The 10,573-nt window shown below is 40.0% G+C and overlaps 1 protein-coding gene across 1 annotated transcript; it reads left to right on the top strand.

The window, feature by feature from the left end:
• Positions 1-9,688: 9,688 nt before the first annotated feature.
• On the top strand, positions 9,689-10,345 carry LOC139901256 (uncharacterized). The gene is made up of 2 exons (XM_071883981.1): positions 9,689-10,129; positions 10,262-10,345. The coding sequence occupies exons 1-2, from the start codon at positions 9,689-9,691 to the stop codon at positions 10,343-10,345; spliced, it is 525 nt and encodes a 174-aa protein (XP_071740082.1).
• Positions 10,346-10,573: the final 228 nt, after the last annotated feature.

Below are 10,573 nucleotides of genomic sequence, written 5' to 3'. Positions count from 1 at the left end.
GTATAACAGTATCGAGAAATGCGAGTACCGGTGGGAAATGCGAGTACCATTCCTGTGTTGAGAATTGGGAGTGGATCACGTGTGGATGCGGATTCACGATGACACGTGTAGTACGGTCATCTTATTGTGGAAGTGAGTCTCGTGTAGTTTGGATTCACAATGACTCGTGTGGATGCGGTCATTATATTGAGGAAGTGAGTCTCGTGTAGTTCGAATTCACAATGACACGTGTGGATGCGGTCATTCTTTTGGGATAGTGATTCTCGTGTAGTTTGGATTCACTAGGGCGCATGTAGTTCGATCAATCCCTATTGTTGTGCGGTGGAGGTAATGGGTCGCGTGTGGTAGTGGATTCACTAAGGCGCGTGTAGTTTTCGGCCAGCCTTCATGTTGTGTGATCTATTGGTTGTTTTATACGCCAATGGTGGGGTCGTAAGGACCAGGTTGTGTGATCTATTGGTTGTGTTATACGCCGATGGTGGGGTCGTAAGGACCATTTTGGTGTGAATTGTGATGCAATAGTCCTATTTTGCTCACGTGTTGCGGTAGTTGCGTAATAGCCGTGTTTGCGCACTACAAGGGATGTTTTGTGGTAAGTGTTATCCGTAAGGATTCACTTTCGTTTGGTCTTCATTCGGTTTAGATAGTTGACCTTATTTTGGTATGTGGATACTTTAGCATTGTACTTGGTAATGGTACGCTAGAGGGTTGATATCTCGGTTCGAGATTGAATGAGTTTTTTTCCTGATGTGAGGGATTGAGCAAGTTTTGGTGCTCGGATTTGTGGATTTTAAATAAATCGCGGATTTTAAGTGATCGTTATAGACTTCGAGAAGAATACGTAGCGGTCTCGCGTATTTTAAGTGATCGTTATAGACTTCGAATGATTTTTGCATTGCATGTCTCGAAATGTGTGCACGTGTGTATTTGGTAAATGGAATGATCTCCGAGTTAATGAGGAATGTGTCGGAACTCGGATTGGAATGATTGTTTGAGAACCATAGCGTGTAGGTTCGGATTGGTTACATGACTAGGATCACGAGGACGTGATCGAATCTAAGTGGGGGAGAGTTGTAACACCCCGTTTTTCCCAGTATATGATATATAGGTGTATCGTGTATGTACGACTAGTGTATGAAGAGTTTGAGACGTAGTCGAGGGTTAAAGTTCAAGAATGCGAGAAAGGCACCAGACCACGGCCAAGGTCGCGGCGTGACAGAAGAGGCCGCGGCACGGCAATGAACTGAAATCAGGATCAGTTGGCTTGAAAAACTGAGCCCAGACTGCTTTGTATGTCGCGGCGCGAGAAAGAGGGCCGCGGCGCTTCACCTCTGGCATACTGATTCAGGATTTTGTTATATAAAGGGTTTTTTGAGGGCGTTTTGGTCATTTCACGTATGGGGCAGATTTAAGCCCCATTTCTGGTCCACTCATTCATTTATTCCTTTTTCTTTTCCTTTTTCTTCCCCATTTTCTCTCAAAACTTCAAAACCCCATTTGATTAAAAGTGAGATTTGGGAAGGAAGATTCGTGATTCAATCTTTGGCGTAAAAGACAACTTTGTTCTCCTCGTTCTTGGCTACAAGGTGATACTAGCGGTAAGCTCTAACTCTAGATTTCATTTTCGTGTTCTTCATCTAAATTTAGGGTTTTTGATTGTGAGTTCATAAATGAAACCCCATTAGTTGTTAATTGAAGATAATAACTAGGATTCGGGTTTATTAGTAATGAAGGTGGGTTTTAGGTTGGTTGATGATTTAGCCTTGCTTAGGGCTTTAAATTTGAGTGTAATCACTATGATTAGTGATTATTGAAGTGTTGGAGCTCTTTTGGGTGTGTTTGGTTGACTAATTTTGAAATGGGTCAAAATTAGGGTTTTAGTGTCAAGTTGGGCAAGATTGGTGTTTAACACTTATGATTGGGTTTAGTTGGTGTATTAGGACCATTCTCACTTGTGTTAGTGATTATTGGTTAGTTTAGGCGCGATTTGTGCTTGAAAGTGCATTTGGGTCAAAATTGCACTAAGTGTCAATTGGGTTGGTTTGTAAATCCTCCCTAATTATGTTGTTGTATTTGTGATAATGGAATAGGTACATTTCTTCGGCAAGTTGCGGATTATTCGGTGGCATTCATCAAGACTTCAAGGTGAGTGTTAATATCCTTTGTGCAGATGTATGTGTAGGATGGGTGCGGGTCGGGTGAAGTGGTTCTCGGTTATAGAGCTCACTTCACATATAGGTGGATTTGATGGACTTGTGTATAGGTTTAATTGGCACGGTTGTGCGTTTTGGTTGACCACCTTTGGCGAGGTGCACACTTCGTGTGTACGTTATCACATGTGCTTGTGATGTGGATTATATAACCCCAATGGCGAAGGGTTGATATTGAGTTGTGTTTGGGAGAAGTGGGTCACGTGTGGATGCTGATTCACGATGACACGTGTAGTTCGGTCATCTTATCGGAAGTGAGTCTCGTGTAGTTCGGATTCACGATGACGCGTGTAGTTCGGTCATCTTATTGAGGTAATGATCTCATGTGGTTGCGGATTCACTAAGGCTCGTGTAGTTCGGCCAACCTCAATGTTATTATGGTAATGAAGATAGTAGTCTCGTGTGGATGTGGATTTACTAAGGCTCGTGTAGTTCGGCCAATCTTCATTTTGGTAATTGGTAGTCGGTTTCGGTATTGGGTTAAGGGGTTAACCTTGGACGTTTTTATATTGTTTTTATACTATCGTATTGTTGTGATGTAGCTAACCCTCCGGGTGTAGCTTATTGGCGTTGTTCACATCGTCGTTGGTGAACTTATATTTGTTGTCATTTTTAGCTTGATGCTTAGTGATCGTACGGTATGCTTAGCTTAGCTTGCCTTTATGCTTGGAAGCTCCGGTATGCGTTATTTGATTACTTGTGTGGCATGTCCATTTTATGCATATGTATGTATGTAGTATATTGTCACTCACTAAGTGTTAGCTTACCCTCTCGTTGTTTACGTTTTTATAGATTTGCATGGAGGCGGTGACTCGAGTAAGCGTGGGGACTAGTGGACTTGCGTAGTTTGCTTTAGAAGATGTGCTTTTGGATCGATTAGGATTGGGTAGCGTATCCCCAATCACCATACTCGGTTTTGTTGGACATTATAATAGTCGGGTCGTGTTTGCCCGTTCGGATATTTAAACTATGTATTAGACGTTTTAAAAGTTATTGAACTTATTAGTGTATTAAAGATGTTTTCCGAGACATAATTGGGACCTAAATATTAATTTATTATAAAGAAAAAAATTTATGGGACGGTTTAAATACAGTTTGGGTTGTTTCAATTATATCGCGATATCGGGTCTTCATTGTTATTTATTTGTGAAGACTTGAACACTTTTGTGGTTATTTAAGTGAAATTGATGATTTGAGCTCGCAAAGTCGTTGGCTTAATGTTTTGGTTGTTTCCGGCTAAGAATTAGCTTCATATAAGCTTAAAGTAAGATTAATCGCGAAAAACTGAAGTGTTGTTGAGACTGAGGCCAATCGCGGCAGCAACTAACGGTATCCCGGCCGTAATACATTGACAAAACTTGGAGGAATCGAAAAGAGGTGGATCCCGGTCGCGATGTATCTAATCCGGTCGCGATTCAAAGAGGGTATCGCGGTCGTGATCCACTGATCACGGCCACGATGCGGGGTCGGTCTGGTCACTTTTTGTTCAACTATAAATAGACGAGGTTTTTACCCTAAGGGGGTGTGTAGTTTTCAGGTTACGAATTGGAGAGAGTTTTGAAGACTTTGATCATTCCATTGACGACTAGTTCACCTTTTAATTCCGTTTCATCATTTATTACTTTCAGTACTCGATTCATTCATTTATTTCATCAGTGTAATCATGAATGCTTATTGTTTTTATTATTACTTTGTTTCTTGCAACTTTAATATGCTCAGCTAAATAGTTTGTGTGTTTACTTGAATGTGAAACTTGAGATATAGGATTGTTCTATCATATGGATTTAATGTCTTGTGATTTAAATTAATCGTGTTTGATTAAAGAACCATTCTTATGCATGTTCTATATTCTTAATTCAATTACATAGGTTGTTAATCATTTAATGTGAGTTAAATTGAGATGCTATTTATGCTTCAACACCTAGGTGGCCTAGACAATTAGATAAGTGATCTCAAGTGATTGTGTCATTGGTTTAATTGGTAATTGAAAGGGTTGTGAATTGCATAATATTTTATTAAATTGCATAATCGTGTCCCATTAGTTTTTATTAAATATAGTTTAATATTTTAAAGAAGGTTTATGTGAATATACTAACTTTAATTGATTTGAACTTTATGAGAAGTCGTATAGCTATATCAAAGACATAATAATCGGTAATAACTGCAAGAACAATCCATATCGATAGTGAGTCATTCAAGTAGACACCGTTTTCTTTTAGTTGTTAATTCGTTTCATTTGCTTCACGTTAATTGCATGAATTAAAATACAATCCAAACCTCTTTTATTAAACTCCTAGGATAAGTACTCATTTTAAGATCTTGATTAAACTGCTCTCTGTGGAACGAACTGGTTAAATTACTTATAGGTTACTGCATGATCGGGTTATAGTTGCCTGTAATTTTGTGATAATTGTTAACTTTTAAGCTAGTCATTTTAAGGTACGATTTCACATCATCAACTTTTTGGCACCGCTGCCGGTGAGCGGTTCTACATTGGGATTTTAAGCGTACTTTTAATTATTTGATCCTTTTGTGAGAAGCAGTTCTTGCAAAAGTTACTTTCTGTTATTTTTATTTGGATTTGTTGTAGTGTGATAGCAGGTTAGGTAATAATAACTGTTGAACCATCTAGAGTTTATCATACACGCAGCAAAGCTAAAGAAGAACAGGAAATCGCCGAAGGTTTAACTGAATTACCTTTTTATATTCCTAATTTTGAATATATTAAGAAAGAAGAAGTTACAATGGCTGAAGGAGAGGAAGGTCATTCAATGGAAGCAAAGATGAAAGCCACGAGGCCTGGTAATGGGCATACCATTAGACAATGGTGGTTAACACTGATTTTGAGGTTAAGGGGCAGATTTTGAATATGATAACTCACCAGTGCCAGTTTAGGGGTACACCAAAAGAGGATGCATTCGATTATCTTTGGAACTTCAAAATCATATGTAATTTGTTCAAGATTTCCCAAGTTTCAGATACTGTTATCTATTTGAGGGTCTTTCCTTGGTCCTTAAAAGACGATGCCAAGGACTGGTTGGAATCACTGCCCAAGGGTGAACTTGATAGTTGGAATACAATGGCAGACATGTTTCTGCAGCGTTTCTTTCCCGCTTCTAAGGCTGCTAAATTACAGAGTGACATTAATCACTTTATTCAGAAGTCAAATGAAACACTCTACGATGCTTGGACACGGTTTGGTAAAATGCTTCGTAATTATCCTCAACACAGGTTGAACAATTTTCATAAGGTTCAGATATTTTATAAGGGTGTTAATGTGTCGACAAGGAAAGAAATTGATATTGCTGCAGGTGGTTCTTTGATGAAAAAGACTTCGGTTGAAGCTTACAACATCATCTCCGAAACTGGTACGCATTCTTATGATTGGCATCAAGAGATGGATGTTTCTCGCTCTTCTCACGTTGCTAGTACTGAAACTAGTGATGAGCTTGCTTCAATTAAGGCTCAACTTGCAACCTTTAAAATACAGATGGATTCTATGACTAAAGAGATGCACACGATAAAGGTTGGTTGTGAATTATGTCAGGGACCACATCTTACGATAGATTGAGATCAAGCGTCGATGGAGGAACACGCTAATTACTTAGGTTATGTGAAAAAAGGTGATTTTGCGCTTGGTGAATTTCAGGGTGGAAAGTAGTTCTTCAACCAAACGGGTAATACGGGTGGTAATAATTATCAAGATGGAAATCAAGTCTTTTAAGGTAACCAAAAGACTTATACATATAGGCTGCCTGGGTTCAATAACATAAATCAGCAAGCACCACCAAGGAACTTTTAGCAACCGATTCAACCAATTTAGCAGTCGGTCGATAAGATGCCTCCATTGAAAGATTTGTTAAGGGGTTTTATCATGAAAACGGAGGAGAGTATTACTGCTTTGAGGCAAGATGGTGAATCTACAAAGCAGCAAGTTAGAAGTCAGCAGGCCTCGATTCAGAATTTGGAACGGGATGTGGGGCGTATTGCTCAATCGTTATCGGAGAGACCACCGGGTACTCTCCCATCTAATACGCAGTCCAATCCGAATAACAAAGGACCAGCTATAAATGATCACGTGAATGCTATTACCATACGAAGTGGTTTGATTATTAATGAGGAGACTCCAAAGTCTCCTCTTGTTGTTTCTCCTACTATTTTGCAGGTAGAAAATGATGAGGAGCCAAAGGATGTTGTACCTAATGATGAGGAACCAAAGGTTCAAGAGCAAAACAAAGATGATCCACTGAAGATCATAACCAAGCCACCGCTGAAAGTATACAGAGCACCGATCCTATATCCTAAAGCCTTGAAGAAAGATAAAATGGCGAGTCAGTATAAGAAGTTTTTGGATATGATCAACCAAATCAGCATCAATATGCCACTGGCGAAAGTAATAAGAGGGATGCCCAACTACGAGAAGTTTTTAAAGGACCTAATTTCTTCGAAAGGTAAATACCAAGAGGTGTCGGCCACATTTCTCAATGAGGCATGTTCAGCCATTTTGCAAAAGCAAATGATGCCTCCAAAGTTGGGAGACCCGGGTAGCTTTATCATCCCTTGTTTATTGGGTGATTCGGTAGTGTACGATGCACTAGCTGATTTTGGGGCAATCATTAATTTAATGCCCTATTCGTTGTACTCGAAACTTAGTCTAGGAGACTTAAAACCGACTAGAATGGGAATCCGCGTGGCTAACCATTCTTTTGACACCCTCACAGGTATAGTCGAAAACTTAATAGTAAGAGTTAACCACCCTTGTCCAAATAGGGAACCATTAGTCTTTCTGGCCGATTTTGTGATCCTTGAAATGAAAGAGGACACTAAAGTACCAATCATTCTAGGTCGACCTTTCCTTAACACCGTGGATGCTATTATCCATGTCCAACAAAACCAACTTAGCATAGGTGTAGGTGATGAAAGAGTGATTTGCCATGTAGACAAGGCCATGAAACAACCCAAGTCCACTGATGATACTTGTTTTAAACTTGATGTTATAGACTTATGTGTTGAGAATGATTTATAGGAATTTTTGGAAGTTGATACTAATGTTTTGTTCCCGTAGATGGGAGTGATGATTTTGATCTAGATGCTGAGTTTGAGAAATTGTTGAAAGTTAGTACTGATGATAATGATTATGAGAAGGAAGATGAACCCAAAGAAGTGGAACTGATTGAAGAGATTAGAGAGGAAGATAAATTCCGAATTAAAATGTCCTTAGAAGAACCACCCGTGCTTGAACTTAAGGTACTCCCGGAACATTTGGAGTATGCCTATCTTCAAGGTACATCGCAATTACCGGTAATCATTTCTTCTACTCTTTTCGGTAATCAAAAGGGTCGATTGATTAATCTGTTAAAGGCTCACAAAAGGGCAATAGCTTGGAAAACGACCGACATACGACATCAACCCCTCTTTTTGCACTCATAAAATCCTCTTAGAGGACGAGTACAAACCCCTTGTTCAAAGGAAAAGGAGGCTAAACCCGAATATAAAGGACGTTGTGAAAAAGGAGGTAGTCAAGTTACTTGACGTCGAGTTAATTTACCTAATCTCCGACAGCCCATGGGTGAGCCCTATCAAGTTGTGCCATAAAAGGGGGTACAACCGTTGTGCTTAATGAAAAGAATGAACTTGTTCCTACGTGCACGGTTACAGGATGGAGAGTTTGTATAGACTATCTTCGTTTAAACGACGCTACTAGGAATGATCACTTCCCGCTACCTTTTATCGATCAAATGCTTGAACGATTGGCGGGTAAGGAGTTATACTACTTCCCAGATGGATTCTCTGGATATTTCCAAATCCCCATCGACCCCTTAGACCAGGACAAGACCACATTCACTTGTCCATTTGGTACTTTTGCTTATCGCCGCATGCCTTTCGGGCTATGCAATGCACCAAAAACTTTTCAAAGGTGCATGATTGAGATTTTCCATGACATGATCGAGGCGTGCATGAAAGTCTTTATGGATGACTTCTCCGTTTTTAGAGACTCCTTTGATTTCATGTATTTCCAATCTTGAACGTATGCTGATTCGATGCGAGAAAGCCAATTTATTCTTGAATTGGGAGAAATGCCACTTCATGGTGAAGGAAGGCATAGTTCTTGGCCATAAACTATCTCGTTCGGGAATCGAGGTAGACCAAGAAAAAATCGAGGTCATATCTAAACTACCTGAACCGACGAGTATTAAGGCCATTCGTAGTTTTCTTGGTCATGCTGGATTTTATAGGCGATTCATAAAAGATTTTTCAAAAATCGCTCGCCCCATGACTCGACTTCTTGAGAAGGATGTTCCGTTTGATTTTAATGAAGATTGTAAGAACGCCTTCTCTATTTTGAAAGCCAAGCTCAAACAAGCTCCTATAATTGTATCTCCTGATTTCAGTTTACCTTTCGAGCTAATGTGTGACGCTAGTGATTATACGTTGGGAGCAGTCCTAGGACAATGCCATGATAATCACCTCCGTCCAATTTAGTACGCGAGTAGGACACTAAATGGAGCTCAGATTAATTATACAACAACTGAGAAAGAGCTCTTCGCGACTGTCTTTGCATTTGATAAATTCTGACCTGATTTGGTGTTGTCTAAGACCATTGTCTATACCTACCACTCGGCCCTTAAGTACCTTTTTGCTAAGTAAGATACTAAGCAACGTCTCATTCATTGGGTTCTTCTCCTACAAGAATTCAACATTGAGATTCGCGATAAAAAGGGGGCCGAGAACCTCGCTGCTGACCATCTTTCTCGACTTGAGAATTCTAATTTGGAAAAGGTCAATGAGTCTGATATTAAGGACACGTTCACTGATGAGTTTTTGATGCGGGTCAATAATGACCCCGAAGTCCCTTGGTTTATGGATTACGCAAACTATCTAGTCTCTGGTGTTCTTCAGAGGGGTTTTCTTATCAGTAAAAGAAGAAATTCTTTGAGGATTTGAAATATTACTTTTGGGATCACCCCCATCTTTTTCGAGTTTGTGCGGATCAAGTGATTCACCAGTGTGTGTACGAAAAAGAAGCTCAACAAATTCTTGAGCATTGTCATCATGGTCCCACCCATGGTCATTGTGGACCGAGCCACACCACTAAGAAAGTTTTCGACTCGGGCTTTTATTGGCCCTCAATCTTTAAAGACGCTCATGCATTTGTCCGCACTTTTGATGCATGCCAAAGAACGGGCACCATCACCAAACAAGATGGGATGCCACCAACCAGCATCCAAGTGTGTGAAGTTTTCGATGTGTGGGGAATTGATTTCATGGGTCCCTTCCCAAGTTCTCACAAGTGAAAATATATCTTAGTAGCCGTCGATTATGTGTCTAAATGGGCGGAGGCCAAAGCTCTACCCACGAACGACGCACGGGCCGTGGTGAACTTCTTGAAGAATCTCTTCTCGCGCTTTGGAATTCCAAAGGCGCTCATTTCCGATCGTGGCACCCACTTTGCTAATAACCTTCTCGAAAAAGTGTTAATGAAGTATGGTGTCACTCATCGATTCTCCACCATTTATCACCCACAAACGAGTGGGCAAGTGGAGAATACTAATCATTCTTTAAAGTGTATCCTTGAAAAAACGGTTAATGACAAACCAAATATATGGCAACGTAAATTAGACGATGTGTTGTGGGCCTTCCGAACCGCGTTTAAAATGCCTATAGGGACCACACCAGTTCGACTTGTTTATGGAAAAGCGTGCCATCTTTTGGTAGAGTTGGAACATCGAGCATATTGGGCGTTGAAGAATTGTAATATGGACTTAGAGAAAGCGGGTGAAAGTAGGATGTTGCAATTAAATGAGTTGGATGAGTTGAGGTTAGACGCATATGAGAGTTCGGTCTCCTATAAAGATAAAACAAAACGGCGGAATGATGCCTGTTTAAGAGATAAGAAGGAGTTTGCCCCGGGGGATAAGGTTCTAGTATTCAATTCGTGTTTTAAATTCTCCCCCGGGAAGTTGAAGTCCCGTTGGACGAGACCTTATTAGGTAAAGAAAGCATTCCCGACGAATTATATTGAGTTAATAGGGAATGGTAACACGTTAAAGGTGAATGGTCATCGTTTAAAACTCTACTATGATGGAGTTGAGGCTAATGAGTATGATGACATCACCTTGTACCCAAAAAGCTAACTAACGTGGGTACGAGTCGCGTGATAGACTCTTTAATAAATTATCACACTTGTAAAATTTTGTTAATTTAGGATTGCTTGTTAGATTTTTTTTCTCATTTCTTTCATTTATGTTGCATGCATTTTAAAACCATAAAACCCATAAAAGTATAAAAAAAAAAAGCTGGGGACTGGATTGCGGCCGGAACACAGCGTATCCCGACCGCGATATGTTGACAGAAGTTGGAGT

This window comes from Rutidosis leptorrhynchoides, chromosome 3 (assembly GCF_046630445.1).
Source record: "Rutidosis leptorrhynchoides isolate AG116_Rl617_1_P2 chromosome 3, CSIRO_AGI_Rlap_v1, whole genome shotgun sequence".
NCBI lineage: Eukaryota > Viridiplantae > Streptophyta > Magnoliopsida > Asterales > Asteraceae > Rutidosis > Rutidosis leptorrhynchoides.
This window is presented reverse-complemented; position numbering and strand designations above follow the sequence as displayed.

Excerpts from the sequence above, each read along its gene's own strand:
- LOC139901256 (XM_071883981.1), top strand. The coding sequence starts at position 9,689 with ATGAAGTATGGTGTCACTCATCGATTCTCCACCATTTATCACCCACAA. Across the intron at positions 10,130-10,261 it reads AGTTTGCCCCGGGGGATAAG|GTGAATGGTCATCGTTTAAA; the intron begins GTTCTAGTATTC and ends AACACGTTAAAG.